This window comes from Perca flavescens, chromosome 19 (assembly GCF_004354835.1).
Source record: "Perca flavescens isolate YP-PL-M2 chromosome 19, PFLA_1.0, whole genome shotgun sequence".
Lineage (NCBI taxonomy): Eukaryota > Metazoa > Chordata > Actinopteri > Perciformes > Percidae > Perca > Perca flavescens.
The window spans coordinates 16,126,743-16,153,730 of record NC_041349.1 but is presented as its reverse complement, the minus strand read 5'-3'; the positions used below and the strand labels follow the sequence as shown (position 1 = coordinate 16,153,730).

Genomic DNA, 26,988 nt, shown 5'->3' with positions numbered 1-26,988 from the left:
CTTGTCGTTGACATGCTTTGTCAGTTTTTACATACATCATTTTACATTATTGACTAAATGAAAAACAGTCCAAGCTAGTGGAAATAATGCTACCCTTTCTCCAAACTTATACAAAAATATTCATTTTATGTAGTATTCAACAAATGGAAATCATAAATATTGTATTATATTTGGTACACAGATTTTTAGATCCTAACATTTCATCATGTACATAATTGAATTGTGTAACCAGCAATCACTGCAGGGAAAACCATTATTATCAATATGACACAGCTACAAACAAGTGTAAATCCACATTCTTAGCCCTGACCAGATCTATGTTTAAAGTTCAAATTATACCTACCACATCTGTGGAGTCACGAGTATCTGTGTTAACGTAAATGTCAGGAAATGTTTATAACCACGTGGACTGTACGCACCTTCATCACATCCCAACGTAGTAACAGAACCACATCCGTTGAGGATATATTCGTCCCTTAAAGTTCAAGCAGCAAGTTCCTCTTGTAACACTCGAGGCTGCAGAGAGGAACGCCGGTCTTTGAGCAGGAGTACTTCTTGAGGTTGGTGCAGCCGCTGGCCCCGCAGTTCACCGGGGCTGCTGGTGGAGGACAGGGCGTTGTTGGGGCCGGAGCGGGGACCCCGGTGGGGAAAGAGATGGCCATGCCCTGGGCGCAGTCCCTGTACCGGACCATAGGACACTGATTTTGCTTGGACTTCCTCTCTCTCATGCTTTTGATCTTGGCCTTGCTGGTTTTTGTCAGTCTCTCTATTGTCTGGTTCTTGTTCTCTTCTGCCTTCTTTGCGGCCTGCAGGCGTCTCTTTCGGGCTCGTTCCTCCCGCTTCTGCATCATCTCTGCGGTCATCTCTTTCTCCTTGTAACCCATGGGGAGCTCCAGGAGAGGCTGGCTCTGCTGCTTGTGTAGCAGGGCTTTCTGAACACAAACACAGGAATAAAATCACACTCAGGGATGCATGTTTATAGCTGCTTTAAGCATTTGCTTGATCAATACAGGACTGAAGGGCACGTTTCTGCTCTTGCTCACCTGTCTGGCGGTGAGCAGAGACTCATCAACCTCCTTCTTCAGCTCTCCGTTGTCGTCCAGCTCTCCCTTCTCCAGAGCGTCCAACCACCTCTCCTCCTCGTCCACAGGCACGCCCAGCATGGAGTCTGAGTCTATGTCTGGCATAGGGGACGTGGCCAGGTTGCTGTCTTCATCTGATACACAACAAACAAAATAAACATGATGCATTTATTGTCAAACCAAGGCCAGATAATTGTTTTGACCATGGTGCAAAACCCTAATTAACAGACTTTAACTTGCATTCACTGTGCTCCTGAATAGGGTTGGGTGTTGTTTGGGTTTTTTCCGATACCGGTGCTAAAACGACACTTTTAAAACGTTGCCAGTGCCTGACTAAAATATATATAATATATGCATAATGTATATAATATAAAATATAAAGAAAAGGAGCACAAAACGACAGTTGGCGACATTTATTGCTAAGGCCATATGGTTAAAATTAAATGACTGATTAATAAAGTAATAACAATAACTTATTTCACCATTAAATTACTGGTGAATGAAAAAAACAACCAGATGGGAAAAGGGTATTTTACAATAACTTTGAATGCACCACAAGGCTGGCGAGTTTCAAGTGAACGCACCGTCTGTGTTGTTTTTCCGGCAGCTGCGGACTGTTAAGTCCCGGAGTTGGAATCCTCTACAGGGAAATACAGTCACACTTTACACCGCTTAACATAAACGGTCAGCATTTTAACCATTGTGTTTAATCCAGCTACTAGCTAACGGTAACGTAGTGTCCTGTGCAGCGATGCTTCTGAAAAAAAATCAGTCAGGCACCGGAATTTACATTCTTATTCGCTCTCGTTACTACCGTTTACGTGGAAACCGGTGTCCTATTGGCACCGCGTTTCGGTAACCAACCCTACTCCTGACAGTGCAAAAGTTATTGATTTGAAAGAAGGAAAATTATAAAAATCACAACCATTTAAGCTTTTTTTTTTAGCATTCAGTGGATGTTGTCTGAAAACATTAAGGTAAATTTCTACATCCATAATAGAGGTAACATATGTTAAAGTACAGTACCAGTGTTTTTTCAATTTAAGTTAACTTTAAATGTTTGCATCAATGTGATACAGTTAATACTATTTGTAGTATAGTTAATTGCTTGTATTTTCCTACTGTTTAAGGGATCCAATGGTTTCCATTCAACCTTTTTGCCTTGTGACCACTTTAAATGAAATAAAGTTTACTTGTGACCCCTGACCTCAGTGTGTGGACATGAGTTATGAGCAGTAAAGAGAGTGTTGTATTTACAGGCTTTTTTAAAGGCCGAAAGAGATAAAGAGTGTCCAGTATTTCACAAAAAGAGAAATGTCAGAAAAATAAACAATTCTTAACTAGGGGTACGATGATATGGTCTCAAGGGAAACATTGGTAATAAGTGGGTAAAGGCATTGGTTGTTCATTTCAGTCAGCTCAAACTACATTCAGAAACTTGCTTCATTTACCTGTAATGAAGCCTTTAAGACTAGGAAAAGGCAACATGTAACCTCTATCACAATATTCAGATACATAAACCACAGGTGATCTACTCTAATAACTTTTCATCAAGATCCAGTATGTAGTATCTTGTAGGGCTGGGCGATATGGAGAAAATCAAATATCACGATATTTTTGACCAAATTCCTCGATATCGATACCGCAACGATATTGTAGTGTTGACTATTGGTGCTTTCACAAAATATTTACACAATGAGATTTTTGATAAATAATCATCAGTAATGTGGATTTAATGACTAAGTGGGTAAAGGCAAATAACAGAACAGTTACAACAGTCTGGTAAGTTCAGAAAATGACATCACTTTACTGTAATGCAGCCTTTAAAACCAGGAAAAGACAACACTTATGCCATATTACAATATTATGATATCCAAAATCTAAGACGATATCTAGTCTCATATCACAATATCGATATATTGCCCAGCTCTAGTATCTTGTAACTTACCCAGCCAGGCCCGATACTGTTCCAAAGGCACAGAGGGCTCATCGTCGTCGTCCTCCTCATCATCGTCCTCATCATCGTCATCATCATCAACATTATTAATAATCATCAAGGGGGAGGGAGGACAAGCCACACCGGGATGCACGGTGAAGGTGGGAACGCTGTTACAGACAGAGACAGAAACTCGCTGAGTGATTGGGTTTCTATGAAACTGAGTACTACTGACATTATGGTTCACCAACAAACTGACCACCTTTGACATCCTGCCTCACCTCTTGGTCCCCAGCGTCTGTCCTCCCAGTTTGATCTTGAGTCTGAGCTGCGGAGGAGGCCGAGGAACCACCACAGGCTCGGGCTCTGGGGCCTCGGCGAAGCTGTGGTGCTTCCTCTTGTGCTTCTTGTGTTTTTTGTGTTTCCGCTTGTGAACGCTGTGCAGACTTGAGCCGCCTTCACCTGCAGAAGACGAGAGAAAAGCAACAAATAAATACTATAAACATGTATGAACTAAGAAATGATGGTTGCCATTTCCTTGCCATGTCGGCCAAGAAGATTTACATGAAGCAGAAACAATTAGCCGTCCAAGAACATTTTACTGTTGATATTTGGTAGACTGCTCACAACAAAATGAAGGGTGTAGTTTGTGGTATTGTGGAACTGCATTGCATTATGTGAAGCTGTTTCTGTTATTTAGCCTACCCTCTAAATAGGGCAGCACTATTAGGAAAATATCTAATTGCGATTATGTTGACTGATATTGCGATTGCGATATGATTCACGATATTGGAGGGAATGATCATTTGTATCATTATTCTCATTGAAAAATATATTTTTTTTTAAATGGAAGTGTGATTTTTTTGTGAGGATCTGTACCAAACAAAGATTTTTTCTTTAGTCTGTGGGGTACGATTTGTAGGCCGGGATGTCTCTGCAGCACCACAAAACTAGCATAAGAAAAGCATAACTCTGCGTACCAAAATGATAAATTAAATGCTAATAATCATATACTTACAGAGAAACCGGGGGTGAATCATGTCTTTCCTTTTCCCCATTGAAACGACGACAGGGATGTAAACACCAAAGACAGGACAGCCTCTACATGGCAGCAGAAATCTCACTTATCTGGAAAACTGAGACGCACACGTGATAAGCCATACAGCATATTTCCTTTCTATTTATTTAGAAAATCATATAAGGTTTGTTTGGACGAGGCCGTTAGTTTTAACCTTAACTGTGACGTTAAGTCAACTGCATTATTTAGCTGGGAGATCACTCACATTTGCTAGCAAGCATTCAACGTCTGAAAAAAACCTCCATTGCAAAAATAGATTCGAGTTACCAGTTTAAAAGAAAATGATGTGACACAGACTGTAAGCCTGAAGCAACTTTGACTGTACTAAGCTAACGTAATACAGTCATAAGTCACAAGAGCAAGCTAAACTAAATATGCGCTAATAAAGGCTACGCTAACAACACGGAAGTTCAACTGCCTCGTCATTTCCGGTAATTCTGATCCCTTGGATTATTGGTTTGTTGCCTTCTAGTGGACAAAAACAAATATAATAATAGTAATGATAATGATGAATAGTCAAGATAGAGCACACTCACAATGCAATTACTGAATGTAAACAATTCTGTTGTCTTGAATTGTACAGCCAGAGACGGTTTAGACTCGAGGATTTTTGGTACAGCAAAATTGACGTTAGCTAGCCGAAACTCCGGTAGCTATAATTGTGCGTTTGCTTTACAGCTTGGGTAATGTAGTTCACGAAACGGACGCAGCAGGTTGACCACTGTAAATCTTGGTGTAACAAGAAATACATTATCCAGAAGCACCCGGGGCGGTCAAGCCGAACTACGCAAGGTCAGTTACACAGCCCGAACGTGGTCGAATTAAAACCTATTACAGTCTATGGTTAAAACCACAACTACCATTAGATGTATTCAGTATACTTATGTTCACCTGCTCATTGTAGTGATTCATTTAAAGTAGTAATTCCCGTTGTGAAACAGTCATTCAATCTGCCTGCAAGCATGTTGAAATTGGGAAAAAAATGTATGTCAAGTTGTCTTTGGTCACATGGTTTGATTTAATAAGTTACAGCGTTTTATATTAAACAGAAAATAAGCTTATTTAACACAGATGCCTCGCTCAGGCATTCTGCAACAGGTGTAAGCTGAATAAACAAATACATCCAACGTATGTATCGGTATGTGAGGGTAAATATATCTGATTTCATAATTTCGCAGGAATCATGAATTACGCTCGGTTTCTGACAGCCGTCAGCGCGGCTAGAAAGCCCTCCCCTATCAGGATGCTTAGTAAGTATATACCGGTATGTGTGATATCTAGTGAACTTTTTTTTTTGCATGGCCAGATAAACCTACTAGTGACCCCAGGCAAAATTAAGCAGCTGAGCCCCATTCCTCCTTGTCTGCGTGCAGCAGCATACAGTTTAGACCATTACCATGTTGATGAAAGGCTTAAGTGATGCACATTGTCTAACAGATGTCAATTGATTTATCATAAACCAGTTGACACACAGTATGATGCCTAGGCACAAACTTCATTTAAAAAAAAAAAAAAAAAAAGCCTCTTAGACACTTATGTGTGGCCAACTTTTACATTTAACCCTTGTGTTGTCAACATCAACACAAGGGTTAATCACGTTCTCAATAGAATAAAAGTAACACTTTTTCCATTCACTTTATTAATTAACCTGGCCATACACCGAGACACAGTCACTGAAATGCTAAAACAACAACAGCTGTTATGTATGTAAAATGGGGACATATAAATGCCTCAAACAACAAATGTCGCCTTATTTTAGCCCAAATGCCTATCTATCCATCTCATCTATTTCTCCACCGGTATAAAGCTGAGCTGCAGCAGCGGTCACCTCCGTCCCTGATCTCTTTGGCGGGAGGAGCACCCAACCCCAACACCTTCCCCTTCCAGTCAGCATCCATTAAGTTGAAGAACGGACAGACGCTCACTTTTGATGATGTAGCAATGAAGAGGGCTCTGCAGTACTCTGCCTCTAATGGGTGAGAGATTAACACAGGAGTCCTTGTTTTGTAGAATCCTATCCTCAGCCTAAAACACACAGAAAGAAATAAACATGCTGGTGAAGTTCTGCATAATTTGGCTCTGAAAATATAGTGACGTTTGCCTGGTCTTTCAAAGAAAAACATTCATTTTAAAATTAAATAAACAAGTGTAAAGTACAGGTTGAATGAACAAATTCAAATTCTGATGTAGCTATCCTGACTGAAATTAAAGAAAATCTGTCTTAATAAAAATAAGGCAGGTCATTGACAGTCAGCACACAATGTCCTAATCTGTGGGGGTTTAAATATCTTGTCTCACGACTAAGCCTCAGAACTAGTCAAAGCTGCTATGATTATGTCAAACATCAGATTTTTATGACTTGGATTTGGAAAAATGTGAGTAGGATCTTATAGTTTAAGGTGCTTATGATGTAAATGTAAAAGGAAGTATCTATAATATGTTAATAGGGTTTTTACAGTCAGTTTGTACTTTTTTAAAGTTTTCATAATGTGCTCAATATAAGCTAAAGAAAACAATATGCTTTCCTACAAACAAACCATCCATATCACCAGTTAAAAACAGTGTGGGCAGTAATATCTTGTTTCTGGAGTTTCATGTTGGATTACAGTTTTGTAGGTGAAAGCCTTCCTTTGTCTAAATTACTTTCTATGCTTATTCCAAACACAACATTTTTCTCAAAAACCTACCCAGCAACAGCACTTAGAAAAGCTTTCATTAATGTAATATTGGTTGGACTGACAAAACAGAAACATACTGTACTATTTATATATAAAAAAAACAGCAGATTATTACAGTGTGAAGTTGGTTGTGTAGTAAATCTAATTTCTATTCCTACGTAGAATACCCGAGCTGCTGACATGGATGAAGAACCTGCAGAAGGACCTCCATGACCCACCGACCGCCGGTTACGCCCCTGAGAACGGCCAGATGGACATGTGTGTGACCACGGGGAGCCAGGAGGGGCTCTGTAAGGTACTGACACCTCCAGCTGTAGTCTATATCCACGAACTTCCATTTCCGCGATTGCCCCGTTGCTGCTGGATATTTCGCCGTATGTCCTTTTTTTTCAATCAGATTTTCGTTACCTAACCTTCCTTTGTGTTGGAATTGTAAACTCCGGTGGATTTCTGAGGACTATGGTTAACTGCTCCTCAGATCTCTGCAGGGTAAATCCAGACAGCTAGTAGCACCGGGGCTCCGTGCAGCACTTAGCGCTGCCCATGACAATTTTGATTGGTTTAAAGAAGTGCCAATAAACCAGAGCATGTTTTTCTCCCATCCCGGAAGCGATATTACAAATCCCACTATGGCCACGCCAAGACCCGCCCTTCAATAGCGTTCACACACTACTATTGGCCAGGCGTCCATGCTTACATGTACAGGTCCTATCCCCTGACCAATCCCCTAACCCTAACCTTAACCACTCGAGGTGAAATGCCTAACCCCAACCAATCGAGCTGCTTCGTAGGGCGGGTCTTGGCGTGGCCATAGCATAGACAGTATATAGTATATAGCCATAGTGGGATTCGTAATTTTGCATCCCGGAATGCTGTGTGGACTAGCCACACCCTCCGCAGCGTTGTGAAGGAAGGTCTGGCAAAGTGAGAATACTCCAGCTGCAACGCTTCTATTCACCGTCACTCATGCCGTTTGTGTAGCCAGCTGTTTGAGGGCCAGATGTAAAAACACAGGGTCTCATAAAGGCGATAGTGTCATTAGAGTTTCCGCATCTAGGACAGATAGGGTGAACAGATGGGTATATTTAAGCTAGCCTGTCATTGGAGTAGTGTACTCTGAGAAATACCTTGAATTGTATTAGTCCATGCCTTACACATATAGAGGTGTGTATGCTGGAGATGCATTTAGCCCAGACATCATCCAGGATTACAATTTCCAGGTCTCTTTCCCAGGCTTCATGTATTCTAGTGTGTGTTGGAGAATCAATATTATGTATTATATTATACATCTTAGAGATCAGACCTGTGTTCCATGGATTCAGATTTAACAGATCATTATGCTGCATCTTTATTTGGCGGCTTGGGGTAAGTAGGGAAATGTTTAGAGGCAAAACTGCGAGTGATGACATGTTTTAAATGTTTTGGGGTTTCAGGTGTTTGAGATGCTGGTCAACCCTGGAGACAACATTCTGCTGGATGCACCCACGTATTCAGGCACACTGGCAGTGGTGAGAGAACTCTATAATAGGTCTTCAACGATTATTTTCATAGTCGATTAATCTGATTATTTTCTCGATTAAACGATTAGTTGTTAAAAAGTCTATAAAATGTCAAAGAATTGTGAAAAATGTGAATCCGTGTTTTCCAAAGCCCTAGATGACGTTCTCAAATGTCTTTGTCCACAACTCAAAGATATTCAGTTTACTGCCATGGAGGAGTAAAGAAACTAAAAACATATTCACATTTAATAAGCTGGAATCAGAGAATGTTTTATTTTTTTTTTTTCATAAGATTACTCAAACCGATTAATTGACTATCAAAATAGTTGGCAATTACTTTAATACTTGACGACTAATCTTTGCAGCTCTAATTTGTAACAACACAAACATGCAGTAACTTAAGCTTCGTGACCTTCCAAACTTCTTTTTTCCTCTGTAGCTCCAGCCGCTTGGTTGCAACTTAATCAACGTCCCCAGCGATCAGCACGGCATGATACCCGCAGCCCTGAAGGAGGTTTTGTCTCGGTGGGACCCCTCAGAGGTTAATAAGCCCAGCAGCACTGCCCCCAAAATCCTCTACACCATCCCCAACGGAGGAAACCCCACCGGTGCCTCCATGACGGCTCAGAGGAAGCAGGAAGTGTATGAGGTTTGTGTCCCCTCTGCAAAGTCACAAAACAAAGACTCATATAGTCGTAAATATGATTGCATGCACACACTGCAGATGATTTATGAATCACTCCTCTGTCTGATTTATGCAGAGCAGTCCGTGAACCACTGACTGCTAATTAGAGCTTGTAGTGAAGCTGATTTCCCTGCAGATTCACAGTCCTTTTCTAACGTCCTCCGGTCTTTTTTTAATAGCTGGCCAGGCAGTACGACATGCTCATCATTGAGGACGACCCATACTTCTTCCTGCAGTTTGACAAGGTACAAAAAGAGTTGACTCCCCTCATCTGTTCGTCAAACAAAGTTACTTTTCTGTCATTTAAAAATGTGAAATAGTTCATTTGTCTCATTTGTTGTTACTCTATGATCTGATCTTTTTTTTTGGATAACCATGAATTAGTGATGGTTCGGAGTAATTTCACCCTAGAGTCCTTTGCACCATGACCTCGAGCCAAACACCCCCCCAGAAGCTTTTTTCAGCTGGGTCTAGCATTGGGAGAGTTAGCGTAGCAGCGTTATCAGCTGAATAGCTTAGCACAGGGGCTAATGGACCCACGTTTGTATCTCGTAAATGACCCCACTAATAATGCCCGAAATGATACCAAACTTCTACACTAGTACAAATAGGTTATGTACTCGTAAAACGATGGATTGGAAAGTTTGTGAGTACACCAGAAGTTTATGAACACTTGCCTGCTCTCTTCTGCTCTCTGTTGCTGCTGCTGCTACCTGCAGTCCATTAGCCCCTGCGCTAAGCTATTCAGCTGATAATGCTGCTACGCTAACTCTCCCAATGCTAGACCCAGCTGAAAAAAGCTTCTGGGGGGGTGTTTGGTTCGAGGTCATGGTGCAAAGGACTCTAGGGTGAAATTACTCCGAACCATCACTTTAACAATCCAATTGATGGCATAAGAATTCATGCTCCTGGATGTCTCATCTATTTGGCAGCCGTGGGCTCCCACGTTTCTCTCCATGGATGTTGACGGGAGGATCATCAGGACAGACTCCTTCTCCAAGATCCTGTCTTCAGGGTGAGTGTTTGTGTTTGTGTTTGTGTGTGTGTGTGTGTGTGTGTGTGTGTGTGTGTGTGTGTGTGTGTGTGTGTGTGTGTGTGTGTGTGTGTGTGTGTGTGTGTGTGTGTGTGTGTGTGTGTGTGTGTGTGTGTGTGTGTGTGTGTGTGTGTGTGTAAACCCAGTGCATCTGAGGCTCTGCTGTTGCCATTTAAGATTATATTGACTCTGCTACAGCACAGTGTTTGTGCTTTTTCCTTAACGAGTCCGGATCAGATATGTAAACATATCGTCACTGGTCACATCGGATGGTTTGTTTGTAGGAAAGCATATTGTTTTTTTTAGCTTATATTGAGCACATTATGAAAACTTTAAAAAAGTACAAACTGACTGTAAAAACCCTATTAACATATTATAGATACTTCCTTTTACATTTACATCATAATCACCTTAAACTATAAGATCCTACTCACATTTTCCCAAATCCAAGTCATAAAAATCTGATGTTTGACATAATCATAGCAGCTTTGACTAGTTCTGAGGCTTAGTCGTGAGACAAGATATTTAAACCCCCACAGATTAGGACATTGTGTGCTGACTGTCAATGACCTGCCTTATTTTTATTAAGACAGATTTTCTTTAATTTCAGTCAGGATAGCTACATCAGAATTTGAATTTGTTCATTCAACCTGTACTTTACACTTGTTTATTTAATTTTAAAATGAATGTTTTTCTTTGAAAGACCAGGCAAACGTCACTATATTTTCAGAGCCAAATTATGCAGAACTTCACCAGCATGTTTATTTCTTTCTGTGTGTTTTAGGCTGAGGATAGGTTTTGTAACCGGTCCCAAACCGCTGGTGGATAGGGTGGTGCTGCACATCCAGGCCTCCACAATGCACACTAGTACCTTCACGCAGGTGACTGAAACCTTCATTTTACACCGCCACACCCTGCTCATCAACATGTTGCCATTACTGGTTTAGCTGCAAACAGATTCTGACACCACAGACTTGTACATACTGCCAGCTTCTGTTCCAACTCTTCAGCAAGCCAGATTTGCACAAACTCACCAGCGAGAAGGCTGTGTGTTGTCTCCCTACAGCTGAAGCCAAACAAGATGTTGCGGTGCGTCTGGATCAGCAGCAGCTGCAGATTTTAATAAGGAAAAAGAGGGATTAATTAGGATCTGTAAAAAAACTGCTGTCACCCTCCTCCGATTCAATCCTCACCACCTGCTTTTTCATCTAATCTGTACTAAAACTCAGAAATATTTAAAATTGGAAACAAGAACAAAACAAACATTTAAAAGGCAAAAGAAAAAGGTGTGTCATGCTCCAACTGCAGATCTGAAGGCAGATTATCTGCTGCAGGGTAAAATATTTTGAATCTGTGCCAGTCATTACATGATATAACATGCATCCTGCCTCCTTTCAGCTCATGGTGTCTCAGTTGTTGCACAGTTGGGGCCAAGAGGGTTTCATCCAACACATAGAGGGGTATGTTACTTCCCACAATGCTGCTGTACAGCCACATTTGCTCTGCAGGACTGATTTGACCGGTTAAGAAAAAAGATCCATTTCTAACCAACAGTGCCATTCAATGGAGTCAGCCACACTTGCATTGATGCATGACAAAGATTTCTTTCCTCTCACAGGGTTATTGAGTTTTACAGGAAACAGCGTGACGCCATGATCACCTCTGCAGACAAGTGGCTTAAAGGTTTGTGAAAAAAAGTTGAAATACCAAAAGTTGCATTTTGGTGTGACACACTTAATGTAAACATAATGCACCTTTTAATATTCTCTTACTGAAATAAAAAATAGATACAAATCAAATTCTGTATCAAGACAGAGCTGACATTTGTGGATAATATGGGTCCTGTCTGGACTGTCCGATCAGGAATACAAAAAGTGGCCGGCTGCAGTATTTACTGTTGCTAAAAGAAAATCAGATTTTCTTAAGTAATTTACATTACAGTAATACAGACCCTCTGCATTATTATATTGCTGTATGGTCTGACTTAGCGCCTTAAAGGCGGAGAGGGAAAAAACTATTTGGGTACCTGTCTTATTTAGTTTTTGTATTGTCTGTTTTGTTCGTATTTGTTTTACCTTTTCTCTAAGACGTGACATTAGTGGTCATTCCCTGTTGTAAAAAAAATGGACAAACATTTTTTGCAAAAAAGTATTCTGAGTCACACCAGTATAAACCAGAGTTTTCTTGGAGCCACCGCCTGGTGACTATTTGAGGAACTACATGGTGTGTGTGTGTGTGTGTGTGTGTGTGTGTGTGTGTGTGTGTGTGTGTGTGTGTGTGTGTGTGTGTGTGTGTGTGTGTGTGTGTGTGTGTGTGTGTGTGTGTGTGTGTGTGTGTGTGTGTGTGTGTGTGTGTGTGTGTGTGTGTGTGTGTGTGTGTGTGTGTAGATGTAGATGTAGCAGAGTGGCACACCCCATCTGCAGGCATGTTCCTGTGGATTAAGCTAAAGGGCATAGCCGATACCCAACAGCTCATTATGAAGAAAGCCTTGGAGAAAGAGGTCAGCGCACAACTTGTTCCTATTGTATTTCTGTTTAAGCCTTCACATATTAATCTGTTTTTGTGATTTAATTAGGGAACGAAACCCAATTAACTCATATCTACTGTAGGCTACTCTATTATGCCAAAAGCAGGCACCTAGAATGCATTTTGGTGCTTTTTTCTGTCAGTTGGTGAGCAGATGTTTTGCACCAGGGGTTCTGTTTCTGAATAGAGAGTAGGATGGTGCATGTAAAGCGTCCATTGTGAGCAATGTGAGTGGGTTTAGCAACTGAGTGCTTTCCCTCCCACACACACAGAACGTTTCTAAATTTGGCTGGTAAGCCGTGGATAAACAAGAGTGGGTACAATCGGGCTTTTCAAAGGTGCGTACAGTGCATCCAGACAGCAGATAGTAAAGACTCCCAAGTCTCTGTCTTCTTCACAGGAGAAAAAAAACAACACTTCAGATTTGAATCTTTGTCAGTGCTTTTTCTTTCCCATGGTTCAAAGCTGTAATAATTGCCCTCAGGCCTCTTGTGTTATGCAGTGGATTTGCAACAGGCAGTCAGAGATTTTTAAGTTGCAATATTTCTGACCGATTTTAAAGGAATAAAAAAAAAGGTTAGTTGTGTTCTCACAAAGAGGATTAATCAGTGTTTTATTCTCTAACTCTGACCTTGGATGCATAAAAAGATCAGCTGTGTAGAAACTGGAAAACAAGACAAAAGCAATGTAAATATTAAGTAACATGAGTCATGTCTCTTTGTATGTGTGCTAAAAGGTACTGCTGGTTCCCGGAGGCGTCTTCATGATCAACAGTAGTGACCCCTGTCCCTACGTCAGAGCAGCCTTTTCTCTCTCCACACCAGAGCAGATTGATGAGGTGCACACACACACACACACACACACACACACACACACACACACACACACACACACACACACACACACACACACACACACACACACACACACACACACACACACAAAATAATGACTAATCTCTTACAATTATTTTGACAGGCTTTCAGAAGACTCTCCTCTCTCATCAAAGAGGCTTTGTGATCAAATCCCTAATTTGTAAAAAAAAAAATTAAAATATTGCTAAGCTTAAATATATTTTGTATTGTATTGTGTAACCTCCCCTGACAAAAGAAGACACACAGAATGCATGTACTTGGTGCTGACCATCGAAAGCCAATTGGAGCAATGAATAAAAAAGAAATAAAATACGTGGTGTTTGGGCCACGTTTCTTTAACAAGAAACTTTAATAGGAAAAAAAATGTTCTCCTTTATATAGCAGATATTGATATAGAGATTTTTTTTTTTAACCTATATTTTAATGAGTTCATAATTTGTTACTCCGTTATTACACTACACAGTGAAGATGTCTTTTAGTTTTTAATGTACAAAAAAATAAAATTACTTTTTTATCATTCTGTATTTTGTGTCTGTATGTTTGTGACTGCTGCTCCGCTAAAACCTCAACACTGTAAATACAGTTACAAAAATAGATTTCCCACCCCATTAGTAATAGAGAGAGCACATAACTTTTACCCTGTGGATACAACAGTTACACCACTTGATATCATTGGTTAGTGTATTAGTTGAATGAATAGTATGTCCGGGTTATTGTGGCTCTAGGAGACCTTACAACAAATGCATATAGATTGCACAGCAACATTTCTGTTAAAGTGTGATGATGTTTAAATCAGCATCTTTTTCTCTCATTTCTCTCAAGTTTAGCAAAGCACAGCCAGCTATGAAATGTTGCTTTATAGCAATCTAGCAAGGCTCTAGAGGTTTGTTTTGGAAATGTCTAATTTCAAAAAGGTGGTACAAAAATCCTCCTAAACATGAACTCTTCCTGCACTTGATTGGACAAATTCATCTTTTAGTTGGGATGTTTTTTTTCCTCTAAAAAGGGTAAAAATTCTAGTAACACTTGTAGTATCCAGAACAACTGTATTATCAGACCGACGCAAGGATTGCACAGACGAAAGCCACACGTCCTTTTACAATAAAGTTGTTCTTAAAACTGCAAGTGCATTTAACACCGTTTCCACTTCTTTTTTGCCCAAAGATTATTCTTTTGGGCTTTTCCGCCTTTAAGAAAGGGGAGAGAGAGGGGGAAGACATGCAGGAAATCATCACAGGTCGGATTTGAACTCTTGAACTCTGCGTCGAGGCATAAACCTCTCAGTACACATGTGCCTGCTCTACCCACTGAGCGGACCCGGCCACTTCTTTGTTCACCTTTGAAGGTGTCTTTGCCTCTGCTTAAAACTAACTGTGTAACAAGTGGTGACTTATCTGGAAATGTTTTTATAAAATCAAAGCTATCATTTAATGCAGGTGCATAAGTTATGAAAACAAACGGGTTATATCACATCTAAACCAAAACATCTAATCTAGTTTATTATTTATTATAAATTAATTTAGGCTATAATTTGGCTGTTTATTATTGGTCACAGAAGATAAAAGAAACATATTGGTGTTTGTATGTAGTAGGATTTTGCCACATAAGTTAAAAACTGTGTCAAGTCAACCTAACATTTACTGTAAATTTTACAGTCTGACTTATGATTGAAGTAAACAATCAGCTGATGCAACAGGGTGCTGGGGTTTGACCCTCTTTGTTTACTGATGACCTAAAGAAAAACCTGCATGTTCAGCGATCACGTAACAGTACCTGCCGACAACAATAGGGTTTGTGTGTTGGAAACTGTTTTCTTTTCCTTTGTACAGACTTTCTCCCTGTTGTGTTAATATGTAGCACTTTGGGAGCAGGGTGACCGAGCTCTTGGAGGTGTTTGTGTAAAGCTAAAACATTAATCTGTAAAGGATAATGAGGTCAGAGGGTCGGCTTAAAAGTCCGGATTTTGCAACGCTTATTTACTGTGAAGAAAGGTATTGAAATTATCTCGTAAAAACCACAATTTCACCGTGTGTGAATATACTTCGTTAAAACTAAGCACCCTGACTCCTGACCTTAGTAAAAGTCAAATATTCGCACTAAAATGTACAAAAACAGAAAAGAAAGTGTGCTAAAAAGTGATTATGCGGTCATATATATATATATACATATATAGTCTACTCTAACTACTTGCGTATCTGTATTTACTTTTATGAGCTTATCTTATACTTGCATGTAAAACTGCAACATAAAAAAAATATTACGGTTGTTTGACACTGGAGTAAAAGTACCAAATTTCCTTCTAAATGTGATGAAATTTAGTGCAGAAAAAGAGTAATATTCACCAGGTAATGCAAAGTTATCTCATGTATGATAAACACAACCCCCCACACACACACACTCCTTTAAATATCCATATTTCTATACATTGATGAAGCATTATTGACTTAGTTATTGACTGTTTGCTGAGGCCTTGGCACAGAGTGTTGATTTCAGACTTTGTGGCTTCAAGGTCAGACAATTATCAATTCTGGCACACAAACAAACAGCCCAGATAACCCTGACTTGGTCTTTATTTAGAGGTGCCTCTGTCCAGCCTTTATTTCTTCCAGGAAATATTTTGTTTCAATGAGAAGTTTGCCCTTTCTTCCTGTTTTTTTTATGCTCCTAATACTATTTTTTTTTTTATCTGCCTTCCACAACACTAATTTTGCCTCAGGCTCAAACGTCTTTTCATTGTCCAACCTTTTAGCTTTAATTGATCATAAATGCTGAAGGAAATGGGTTTTCACCATAGTCATTGTATGCCATGTCTTAAAACAGACGTGCACAGAAAGGTCTACTAACTGTACCACAAAATTAAATGTACTTGCACTTTACCTTTATGTGGGTTCAAGTAGATTTGTAGTGGTCGATGGCAAACGGGAAGCTTCCCAGACACTGCTGCTGTCTCCTCAAGGAAGCGTCAAGGTCAGGCTGCTCAAACATACAACAGGAATACAGCTGGGGGACAAATATAAGGACAAAACAACATGAAGTGCTTAAGTAAGCCTCAATCTTTGGTGTAGCCGTTTAATATTTAGGCCCAAAATCTCCCATAGGCGTTGGGTTGAGATTTTGTGATTTTAAAGCTGCGCTAATCAATTGTCAGTGGATCAGATGACTATGTGAAAGGGGTTGCTTGTAGGGGAATACCTACAGGAAATTATCACCCAACTCCCTTGTTTTCAGCCTTATGGAGCATTTATGGCAGACTTTAAGAACTAAAAAGAGATTGTATTTGACTTACAGTTACAGAAGCATTATTGTGTATCATGTGTCAACATCGTGTTTCCAGCTTGTTCTGCTGCCTCTGAGTGTCAAGTCAATTACTGCATCTTTAAACATGGGCAAGGAAATAGCAGTGGAAGGCAAGCCTGTGACAACAAAATAGCAAAAGTAATTTATTACATGTTAACTACCTGTTCAGAATTGAACTATTTCATTATTGTTTAAGTATTCTAAATCAATGTCTTATTGACGTTATTGCCCCACCTGCTCTGGCAATACCAAGCAACTGAGCGATGTTGTCACCCAGTCTATCCTCCTGAAGCACCGCTAACGTCACAGTTGCTCGTGACGTAGCGGACGACGGAGGATGATGGAGATGCGGTGAAATAGCTAAGGACATATCATCGACTCTGGTGTTTACCACTAGCTACACGTCGACGGACCAATATGTGAGTATGAAAGTGGTATTAATCAACTGGGAAACATAACATTACATTTGGTTTAGTCAACGTTTAAGCTGCTGACGTCGACGCTGAGGTTGCCGTTTGGGCTTGCGTTGCGGAGACGTTATACTGCATTTCTCGGCTTAGCTACATCCATACGCTCTCTACCGATGATTCAGACTATTCTCTGCGGTAATATTTATTGTTAACTGTAACGCGTTAAATTATCTTTCGTTTTGTAAATATGAAAGCTACCTCACAGCCGCTTGTTTGCTGATTGCAGTGGCACAGCTCTGGAAGGGTCTCGTGATGTAAACCAACCGTCCAGCACATAGCCATGTCCCACGCCCTTGTTTTGTGCCTTAAACGGCACCGTTTAAGGCGACGAAATCTTGAAATCAGTCGCACATATGATTAATATACAATTAACTATTACATTCACGATCGGACGGAGCGCGTATTATCCGCATGCTCGTCGTTGTTTTCAATGAGAGCGAAGCGTCTTGCTCGCTGCTTTTGCGTTGCTGAGCGCCTCGCGTTTTTTTTGCCGGAGCGTTCTGAACCGGCCGCCTCGAGTTGAAAAACTTCAGAGATGACGCCATTTAACTTCAAAGCAAAATAACGGTTGGCTGGGTACAGGGGATTCGACAGTTGCCTAGCAAGAATCACAAAAGACCCGACTGGTCTGATCGGGACGGGACGTATTCAACAAGGTAAAAGCAGCGCAGTGCGCCTCGCGTTTTGCAACCTGCAAACGCGCTCTGTCCGATGCCATCTTTGGGGACTGTATGTGTGGCACTGGCAAGGAATTGGAATAGCAAATAGACGGAGCCCACACACCGCTCCGTTATGTTGTAGTGGCTTTGTTTTCACATTAATCAAGCAAGTAAGTGTTGTTTTAACACAGATAATAACGTTACCAATTATCTGTTTTAGTGTTATTGCAAGGTATTGATACATATATATTTATTTCTAATATGATGCAACTGCTTTTAACTGTGACACGTACAGTATTAGCTAACGTTAGGTTTGCCTTGATGAAACCCCTGACTAAATGCTAATATTTTGTCATTAAAGCTAACTGAATGAACATGACCAGTATGTTAGTAAAATGGTACAGGCTATTTGCCAAATTTTTGTGTGTGCTAAGACTTGCTTATTTTGCTTCAAATATAAGATGTTTTTCATGAGTGAGAACGTGTTAGTGCTGCAAGACTTAAAGGAAATGTTCATCGTTTTTTTTTAATAATACAAAACTGAAAACAGCAAGGAACTTGAGGCATTTGTGAAGTTGCAACCAGCAGATTTGGGGTATTTCTGTTTAATAATTAACGAAATCAGCAATCATCTATAAAATAATCTTGGAATCAAATGACAATAAATCGACAACTATTTTGACAGTCAATAGTATAGGTCATTTTTCAAGCTGGTTCTAGCTTCTCAAATGTGAGGGCTTAGATGCTTCTCTCGGGTTTATATAATTGTAAATGTAATATATTTGGATTTTGGAACGTCAGTTGAACAAAACAAGCAATTTGAAGATTTCACTTTGGCCTCAGGGAAATTGTGAGGGGCATTTTTCAATTGTAGGCTAAATGATTAATAATAATGAAAATAATCATAACCATTAAAGTGCAATCCTGTAGTCATTTTAGGACTGGTTATAAAACAGCTTCCTTATCAGTTTGTTCCAGCTGCTGAGTGTCAAGTCCTGAACAGACACAGTAGGTTTTATCCTGCACCATCTCTGATTAACACGTCAATCACTTTCTTTCTATTCTAGTGAGTTTTAAGTCACAGAACTGAATACCAAATTGCCTTCTACTATCAAGAGATAGCCAGCCTGCTGGATGGAGACCCAGGAGGAATGACAGAGTCTCCTTCCCTGTGGGTGACACACCGACAGCTCCAGAAAATGCACTGGGCCAGTGGATATGTTTTTCTGGTCCTGGCGTTCCTTATCGTCTCTCACACCACTGGGGCCTTATCTCTGGACATGGATGGAAACCATACGGAACCCGGCAATGTGACAGACAGCGGATTTGTCCCAGTTGTGTTCACAAAAGTGGGCCAGATAATTGCCCGTGAGGGGAAAAGCGTGCTGATTGATTGCAATGTCACCGGAGAGCCGTTCCCCAGTGTTCAGTGGTTCAACTCCCATGGAGACCTTCTGGACACGGAGATGAATGGTGAGACAGACTGTACTGTTACTTTAAACCTGGCTTCCTGTTCTCTTCGTCACCAGCACTGCCTGTCACTTAATTATAATTGCATTAGAAGTGAATACAGAATAGTGTCAGGTTTATTATTTATTATGAATAAGGCTTTGAGAGTTAACAATTAGACATTTAGGTGCATTTATAAATTGTAGCAAGTTGGTTAGTTGTCAGTACACGCCAAAATGCACGCTACAGGGTTTCCCCCTGGAAATGGTGTCACAGATGTGGTACGCCACATAGATCTTTTATTTTGTAAATCGTCTCTATGTTACTTGGGTATAGTCATTGTAATACTGTACATTTTCTAGAAAATCGATTTAGAAACTGTTAATGAATAAAATAATCTGTTTTTGACTAATCCAGTGAATTAAAGGACTGGCAAATAAAGAAACGTCATCAGATTGATGCAAAAATCATTTAAAAATTAAAGTCTAATATTGCCATAAAGCAGTTTCTATATCACATTACATATCACCCACCCCTATCAACAGATAATTGATTTAGAGTTGGATGTCATTGGTACTACTGGTATACCTACTGTAGTACACAGATAATGTACCAAGGATATTCCCATAAATGTGGAAAACATTGCTGCTTCCCACTGGGAAATAGGACGGTAGCGTAACCTGACGCTTTGATGAACAGAAATCCACAGCCAGTGTCTTACATTGAAAACAATGGTTGCAATAGGTGTTTCAGTGCACATCATGCACCACTGGTGTGTTTCCTCTCAGGTACACAGAACACCAATCAGAGCAAATGTTTAGGTATCACCTCACCTGTCACTTTAAGGGCCAAGGAGAAGTGTTAAAAATGTTAGAGCTCCAGTCAAAGAACAGGAAATGAGCTCACCTTCTGGTTGAGTTTCTTTAAGGCCACTGTGCTGGGTTATGAATGCAGCCGTTAGAGCTTATAAATTCAGAGTTTCCATCTGGATACTTGATGTGTGACGGCATTACAGTTACAAGAAAATAAAGATATAATTATTTTGTATATTCAAGGACATTCGGATGATAATGGCGGTTAACACTGTTTAACAAGAAAAAAAGGGAAGAGTGAAAAGACAAGACAGGAACTGAAGACCTTGTGTACTGTACTGTACTGTACTTTAGTCCTGGTTCCAGTCTGATATGACTGATAGACGTTTCTTTCTGAATCTTTAGTCCTCATGTTCAGAAGTCAGGCCTTAAGTTCCTAAGGGGAATTTAGCTCAATTATTGCACATTTTTGTCCGGCAGCAGTGATTATTTTCTTGCTGTGATTGGAGGTGTTCGCCAATTAGGTTCAGGAAATAATTCAGAAAGTTTTCACTATTGATTTCCATTCAAGCCGAGCCTCCACCGCTCTTGTTTGAATATTGTGATTCACCTAAGAGAAGGAATGCAAAGTGAGGAGTCCTTTTGATGCTTCTCCAGAGCTAGCCTGTTGAAACCTGCCATGGGAGACGAGAGGCGGCATTGTTATTATGACCCACAAACCCAGAGCAGCGTCTGTACCATTACAGAGCTTCTCCCCCTGGGCTGCACACAGGAATATAATTAGGGAGGGGTTGTCTGTCACCACAGCAGGCAGTACTTTACTCAGTAATAAATATGGGTTACTAACGGAGCAGTTTTACCACCTTGCTTGTTTCTTCTGCAGATGTCCGTCTATTACTCAGGCTGCTTCTTTTATTTCCCTTCCAAACTTGCTTGTAGTATTGGGCAGCACATCAATCGCATCACATGATCTGGCGGTGGAGGTAAAATTAGAAATCTTGCTCTCGCATGAATAGGCGGATGGGCGGGACTCTGTTGTCGGCCAGGCTACATTTCCTGACCTCTCCTCCAGAGGATACCAGTGTGGGAAATTGATCGTGCTAGCAGTGGAGAAGAAGGCAGCAGAATTGTTTTCATGCTGTCTTCCAGACTCCAGATTTATAGAAACCTTTTGTGATATCTGTCCATCTTTACTCCCACACAGTAGAGACAGCAGGGAGTTGAGGAGGAGTTGCAGTTTAATTTTAATTCACTAAAATGTTGCTGCTTGTGGATAAAAGCTTCTATGAGAGTTGTACTTAAGGGCCAGTTCAGGACAAAGCACAAACCTTACAGTATACGGTTTTTTTAAGAGCGGTTTTCAACCATAATAATGAGATGAGAATAACAGTCAACAGCCCTGTTAGCTTAGCATAAAGACTGAAAACAAGAAGAAACCGCTAGACTGGTTTTAAGGTAACATACCAGCCCCTCTAAAGTTCACTAATTAACACATAATATCTTGTTTGTTTATTCCATACATAAACCAAAGTGTAATAACAACTATTTGCAGTTTTACTGGGGTTTTGTCTCTGTTTTGACTATTTCTTGGCTCTGAACAGTTGGAACCATCAGGAAGTGCCAGCAGGCCGTTTCCCTGTTTCCAGTCTTTGTGCTAAGCTAAGCTAACCATCTGCTAGGGCTGCACGATATGACCTAAAATCAAAATCACGATTAATTGCACATTTGAGTCAAATGATTTGAGTCAAATGATTTGACCTCGGTAACGATAAATGAACGATAATTAATCACGTTGTTCTAAATCATCTTTTCTGAAGCCAAAATGTTTCCAGACGAACACTGCAGGTTTTTTGGGCACAAGTTGCTCACTCGACTCGGACTCTGTGTTTGAGTTATCCTCCATTATGCTTGCTATACGCGGTGAAATGTTTTTAACGAGAAAGTAGACCTATCAACAGGAATAAATTATCGAAATTATCGTCATGGGAAAAATACATCGATAACTGCTTCAGAATTTCGATGTTGATACATTTTGGATTAATGGTCCAGCCCTACCATCTGCTGCCCTCTTGCTCCCTCAGCTTTACATTTAACAGACAGGCATGAGAGTGGCATCAATCTACTTATATAACTCCCCACCAGAAAGCAAATAAGTGCATTTTTCAAAATGTCCATCTATTCCTTTGAACCGCACAAAGGCTGTCACATCACCATATAGGTCGATCAGTTTATCAGTTAAGATAACTACAGTACCTCGTTACCTTGATAAGAACTGATAACCAAAGCAATTAATGGATTTTCACCAAACATACTACAGCCAGGCGCCACACACAGATATAAACTAGTACGTGTACTCATGCTTGGATTGGTACATTTGAAGATATTATATTCATTTGACTGTAAAGCACAGATTTGATCCAGACGCTCTAATAGACAGCATCAAAGGCTGACTTACCACAGGTGTGCTGCAAGTTGTTCCAGCTTCTCCCTGTGTCCATTTTACATTGTATTAAACATTTTCCAAAAGGTTCTGGTTGCTAATAGACAGATGTTAACTCACTTTGCAACGGCCTCTGTTTGAAAGTTGTAGTGCGCTTTAACATTTGATAAAATTGCGACACTGACATTTTTTAATTTTTTCATAATTTTAGAGAACTGACCCTTTCATTCAGGTTGTAACACTTGTTTCACTCAACCACTCCAACATGTAAATAGAACTTTGCTGTTTTGATTACTCAAACCTCACACAGAGCAGCCGCGCCACCTGTTTAAATATTGAAGGCATGGCAGGAATATGAAGGTCACTGCTTCTCTCCCGTCTAAACTCACAGTCTGATAAATGCACATCATGCACTAATGTGGCACATACGGAACATAAAGTGGCTTTACATTTTAGAGCCCAAGGCTGAGATGAGCACGGATGGAGGCTCATACATGAGATCACAGTGCACGCTGCTGTTTTGAAGGACTGCTAGGTTTAACGGCACTTGATTTTTTTTCATTTATTTATAAATATTTGTGCCAAAACAGTGTGTTCTGTTGAGCTGTCAGACTCCATTAAAAAAAAAAAAAAAAAGAGTTAGAACAGTGCAACGTAAGCACATCTAAGTAAGCAAGTTCCTCTTAGAAAGCAGCAAACATCAGCTGCATTAACACTGCAGAGGAGAGTTTGCTGTTATATCACACAGGGAGGAGGAGGAGGAGGAACAGATGCATTAGGAGGATTTTCAGGGTTTAAACTTTGACCTCAGAGTGAGTTAGTAGGCCAACCACATATTTAGTGGGTTATGTAGCGAGGTTGAGTGTTTTTAAAAGCAGGTAAGCAAAGTCCATTTTTACCACATGGTACCACAAGTAATGGATTGGCTGTAGTATTTGTACTGCTTTGAGAATTTGTCAAAGAGTAGCTGGTTCAAACCTGTAGTTAAAGGCTTATTACAACTCAGGTTTGATTTGTTATAGCATTGGCTATCAGTTATGATAATGATTGCATCCACCACCCCAACCAAGCCCCCTCTTCGGACTTCCGTCCTTTCATACGACTCGCTACGGCGATAATTCACACGTTAATGTAGGTCAAATGGAGGCCAAACGTCAAACGCCAAGCGTTGATTAACACGCTAAAAAGCGATTATGCGTCTTGATAACACGCCAAAATGGCATACGAATTGGTGCCAGTTCATGAGATCAGTCTGAAACTGAAAAGTTTTTATGAACCATAGTTTTCCTTTATTGATTTTTATCCGGTTGTTTTTTGACCTTTCTCCGTCTCTTTCTGCAGGTGATAAGTGGTGGCTGCTGGACACTGGTGTCCTAAACATCACCAGCATTGAGTTTGCAGACCGTGGAAAGTACACCTGCATGGCGTCCAACGTGCACGGCAGTTCCAACTGCACAGTGACGCTGCGAGTGATCCTCTCCAACGGTGACATGGGCGTGTACTACATGGTGGTGTGTCTGGTCACCTTCACCATCATTATGGCCCTGAACATCACACGCCTCTGCATGATGAGCAGCCACCTGAAGAAGACCGAGAAAGCCATCAACGAATTCTTCCGCACCGAGGGCGCCGAAAAGCTGCAGAAGGCCTTCGAGATAGCCAAGCGAATTCCCATCATCACCTCGGCCAAGACGCTGGAGCTGGCCAAGGTGACGCAGTTCAAGACCATGGAGTTTGCGCGGTACATCGAGGAGCTGGCTCGCAGCATCCCGCTGCCGCCGCTCATCATGAATTGCCGCACCTTCATGGAAGAGATCCTGGAGGTGGTGGGCGTGGAGGAGATGAGGCACACCTTTGTCAGACAAGCGCCCGAGGGATGCCGCGACACAGTGAGCAGGGCCATCGGGCCGAGAGACATCTTCTCCATCTTGCAGGAGAGGGAGCGGGAGAGGCAGCGAGGGCAGGAGAGGGAGCGCAGCGACTCCCCCGCCGCCGACTCCGAGAACTCCTCAGTTCACGAGCAGCCGCAGCACATCGCCATCCAGGTGTCGGTCCACCCGCAGCTCGCCATCGAGGGTTACTGCAGCATCGACGAGCCACCTCAGCCGGAGGCCGCGCCCTCCTCGCCTCCCCCCTCCTCCTCCCCACCACCCGCTCCCCTCGACCCCGAGGAGCAGCCTGAGGCCGAGGCCGAGGCCGAAGCCAAGCAGGACACCGAGCAGGCTGCGCCCGAAGCGACAGACGCAAACGATGCCCCTCCCTGCCAGGTGTTTTACGAGAGCCACGTGTGACGAGACAGGCAGACCCCGGAGGAACAATAAACGATCCTGCTATGCATTTTCACTTGAAAACAAGAAGAGGTCAACATGACATTTTTAATTTCCCATTTTGGAGTGAAACAATCACATTTTTAATTTATGTTTTCTGGAGGGACAATCTCTCGAAACCTCTGTAGACTGTTCTGCTGACAATAAATCGCGAGGGTCTCATGAGGAAATCATGAGAGTCACTCTAGACTTTCATGCTTGATTGTACACAGCAGGGGTAATCAATAATGTTATTAATGTAATAAGCAGTGATTGTAAAGTGACATTTCCTGTGTTGAGATTTTTATAGCTCAGACTATTATTTAAAGAAATAGGGTACTCACGGGGGTGGGGGAGGGGAGAATGATTTCTTTTTTTTTTTTTTTTTTTTTTTAGTTTAGTGCTAGGGTTTTCAGGACTAACTCCAGAAATCTGCCTCAAGCTGCTCTTCGTGCCGTTTTTCAAACCATGAAAGCTAAGCTTCCTTCATCCACTCAAGAATTCACATCCAGCTACTGTTACAGCTGATCCGTTATTGTACAACGTCCTGCTCACCTAGAGATGCATGCTGGACTGACGACAAAAAAAAAAAAGTTTGGTCAACATTTCATGATTGTACAGCCTACTGTATTTCTACAAAACAAGTAAGCCAGTTAAATCCTTAAAATGTGTGTATAGTAATTACCTGATTGGGTCGCACACCTCTGGGTATAGTGTTTGTCTGTTTCTTTTGAAATATTTTAGTATTATTATATTATTAGAGTATTATTATTACCCATTGTGGTGTGATTTTGTTAATCAGCTAGTTTAAGCCGTAAAAAAACATTTTTTAGTTTTTATTCTATAAAAATGATCTCCTCAGTAGAGAAGAGTAGCTTCTTTTCCTCCACCATGTGCTGTTTTAGGCTTTTTATCTCCTTTCTGACCTGTTCTTAGCAATGTCTTGCTTCTGCAGAGGCTTTACAGTACAGTTGCATTTCTGCTGCATGTGAGATTGGACAATGGGACTAAAAAAACTCTTTTCTTTCTTCTTTTGCTCGGCTAACAGTCCAGTCTGTGGCGGAGATGAACTGGATGCTCTTCGGCTTTTGCTGGTGCTCTTGAGATGGCTTTTTTTTTTGGTAGTGGAATAAAATAGAAGTGCTGTATATAAAAAAACAACAAAAAAAACATTGATTGCACAGTTTGGTCAGTTGTGTTTTTGTTTACATCCCTCAGTCCCACACACAAATAACTTTGTAAACCTTTGTTCACAAATGTCTGTTAAATCAGAAAAAAAGACACTACTCAGAACTGCAAAATTTGCTTGAGAATCATCACGTTTTTAAGTTTTCTTAAGTATCAAAGTAATTCAGTGATAGCTGTCTGTACATCCATGAGTACACTGCAAACTAAAATACTCATAGCTAATATACTTTTAATGGTGCCAATTTGCCAAAATATAAACAAATAACAAAAGACAAGTTGTAGCCTACAGCTCACTTAGCTCACCCATGTTCACTTTTGTCATCGGGCATGGAGCCATGGTTACAAGCTTGTGTCTTTTGATGTGACAAAGGTGAGGAGGAGGAAATGGATCTGCTGACAGAACTGGAAACCTTCAGCCGTCTGTCTCGAAGAGCGAAGCAGTTTGCTTGAAAAAGAGTCAAATGGACTGAATTACCGGAGTTAAGTGTCCTTAAAAACGTAACGTTACACTCAGACTTTGGACATGCAGGGAAAATGTCTGCTTTAAGAGTCTAGGTAAACCTGGCACTACAATTTCTGTGATACAAAGTGTACACTGAAAATGTCCACTATACCACATACACCCTGTTGTTGAAAGTAATGCCATAAGATTAACAAAGATTCTTTCCAAAACCTTTAACTATACCAACAAATATTTTGAATGTGTGAATTCTATATGGAATAAGGTGAGGCAATCCTATTTGTTTTTCTCACAAAGCAGAAGCAGTGGAGGCTTACTGAAAGTGGAGCCAGCAGGTGAACAAAAAAATTAAAGTCTCAGGTTCAGACCGAGCCATGAATGATTGATGTTCTGTAACAGGAAACGAGGAGAGGACATGAAGCAGTCCAACTCTCAGCCACTGTCATGTCTCTGAGCTACTTTTAATCTCTGAAAACTATGTGGACTTTTTAACAAAGGCTAGTCTGTGTTTGGGA

The 26,988-nt window shown here is 40.8% G+C and overlaps 3 protein-coding genes and 2 long non-coding RNA genes across 11 annotated transcripts; 2 read left to right on the top strand and 3 right to left on the bottom strand.

Moving 5' to 3' along the window:
• Nucleotides 1–106: 106 nt before the first annotated feature.
• Nucleotides 107–4,765, bottom strand: ino80b (INO80 complex subunit B). 2 transcript variants are annotated; one of them, XM_028564808.1, is made up of 6 exons: nucleotides 4,633–4,765; nucleotides 4,037–4,154; nucleotides 3,300–3,480; nucleotides 3,031–3,188; nucleotides 1,044–1,216; nucleotides 107–932 (listed from the first exon to the last, which is right to left on the bottom strand). In XM_028564808.1, exons 2-6 carry the CDS (start codon nucleotides 4,074–4,076, stop codon nucleotides 477–479), a joined length of 1,008 nt encoding a protein of 335 aa, XP_028420609.1. In that variant the 5' UTR covers nucleotides 4,077–4,154; nucleotides 4,633–4,765; the 3' UTR covers nucleotides 107–476. The 2 variants fall into 2 exon arrangements, with proteins under 2 accessions (XP_028420609.1, XP_028420608.1); XM_028564807.1 differs by lacking the exon at nucleotides 4,633–4,765 and adding an exon at nucleotides 4,302–4,575.
• Nucleotides 4,163–13,554, top strand: aadat (aminoadipate aminotransferase). Of its 4 annotated transcripts, none has more exons than XM_028564801.1 (15): nucleotides 4,163–4,527; nucleotides 4,775–4,888; nucleotides 5,275–5,346; nucleotides 5,904–6,072; nucleotides 6,937–7,069; nucleotides 8,208–8,282; nucleotides 8,713–8,922; nucleotides 9,138–9,203; nucleotides 9,891–9,973; nucleotides 10,776–10,872; nucleotides 11,390–11,451; nucleotides 11,610–11,674; nucleotides 12,379–12,491; nucleotides 13,254–13,355; nucleotides 13,496–13,554. In XM_028564801.1, exons 3-15 carry the CDS (start codon nucleotides 5,280–5,282, stop codon nucleotides 13,535–13,537), a joined length of 1,284 nt encoding a protein of 427 aa, XP_028420602.1. In that variant the 5' UTR covers nucleotides 4,163–4,527; nucleotides 4,775–4,888; nucleotides 5,275–5,279; the 3' UTR covers nucleotides 13,538–13,554. The 4 variants fall into 4 exon arrangements, with proteins under 4 accessions (XP_028420602.1, XP_028420604.1, XP_028420601.1 ...); XM_028564802.1 differs by lacking the exon at nucleotides 4,163–4,527 and adding an exon at nucleotides 4,536–4,552; XM_028564803.1 differs by having other exon boundaries at nucleotides 4,522–4,888; nucleotides 12,385–12,491.
• On the bottom strand, nucleotides 5,716–8,933 carry LOC114546140 (uncharacterized). The gene is made up of 2 exons (XR_003690985.1): nucleotides 8,686–8,933; nucleotides 5,716–6,121 (listed from the first exon to the last, which is right to left on the bottom strand). It is a non-coding gene; the product is annotated as an uncharacterized LOC114546140 (long non-coding RNA).
• LOC114546139 (uncharacterized) lies at nucleotides 11,026–17,623 on the bottom strand. Its single transcript, XR_003690984.1, has 4 exons — nucleotides 16,924–17,623; nucleotides 16,679–16,805; nucleotides 16,270–16,392; nucleotides 11,026–11,101 (listed from the first exon to the last, which is right to left on the bottom strand). It is a non-coding gene; the product is annotated as an uncharacterized LOC114546139 (long non-coding RNA).
• mfap3l (microfibril associated protein 3 like) lies at nucleotides 16,961–26,006 on the top strand. 3 transcript variants are annotated; one of them, XM_028564804.1, is made up of 3 exons: nucleotides 16,961–17,108; nucleotides 18,886–19,291; nucleotides 23,861–26,006. In XM_028564804.1, the coding sequence occupies exons 2-3, from the start codon at nucleotides 18,970–18,972 to the stop codon at nucleotides 24,808–24,810; spliced, it is 1,272 nt and encodes a 423-aa protein (XP_028420605.1). In that variant the 5' UTR covers nucleotides 16,961–17,108; nucleotides 18,886–18,969; the 3' UTR covers nucleotides 24,811–26,006. The 3 variants fall into 3 exon arrangements, with proteins under 3 accessions (XP_028420605.1, XP_028420606.1, XP_028420607.1); XM_028564805.1 differs by lacking the exon at nucleotides 16,961–17,108 and adding an exon at nucleotides 17,674–17,815; XM_028564806.1 differs by lacking the exon at nucleotides 16,961–17,108 and adding an exon at nucleotides 17,826–17,988.
• Nucleotides 26,007–26,988: the final 982 nt, after the last annotated feature.

Bases quoted from the DNA above. Each gene is read 5' to 3' on its own strand.
- aadat (XM_028564801.1), top strand. From the start codon at position 5,280: ATGAATTACGCTCGGTTTCTGACAGCCGTCAGCGCGGCTAGAAAGCCC. The intron at 6,073-6,936 runs GTGAGAGATTAA...ATTCCTACGTAG, and splicing joins CAGTACTCTGCCTCTAATGG to AATACCCGAGCTGCTGACAT. The intron at 7,070-8,207 runs GTACTGACACCT...TTGGGGTTTCAG, and splicing joins GCCAGGAGGGGCTCTGTAAG to GTGTTTGAGATGCTGGTCAA.
- ino80b (XM_028564808.1), bottom strand. From the start codon at position 4,076: ATGGGGAAAAGGAAAGACATGATTCACCCCCGGTTTCTCT. The intron at 3,189-3,299 runs GTGAGGCAGGAT...TGTCTGTAACAG, and splicing joins CAGACGCTGGGGACCAAGAG to CGTTCCCACCTTCACCGTGC. The intron at 933-1,043 runs GTGAGCAAGAGC...GTTTGTGTTCAG, and splicing joins CTCTGCTCACCGCCAGACAG to AAAGCCCTGCTACACAAGCA.
- mfap3l (XM_028564804.1), top strand. From the start codon at position 18,970: ATGACAGAGTCTCCTTCCCTGTGGGTGACACACCGACAGCTCCAGAAA. The intron at 19,292-23,860 runs GTGAGACAGACT...CTCTTTCTGCAG, and splicing joins TCTGGACACGGAGATGAATG to GTGATAAGTGGTGGCTGCTG.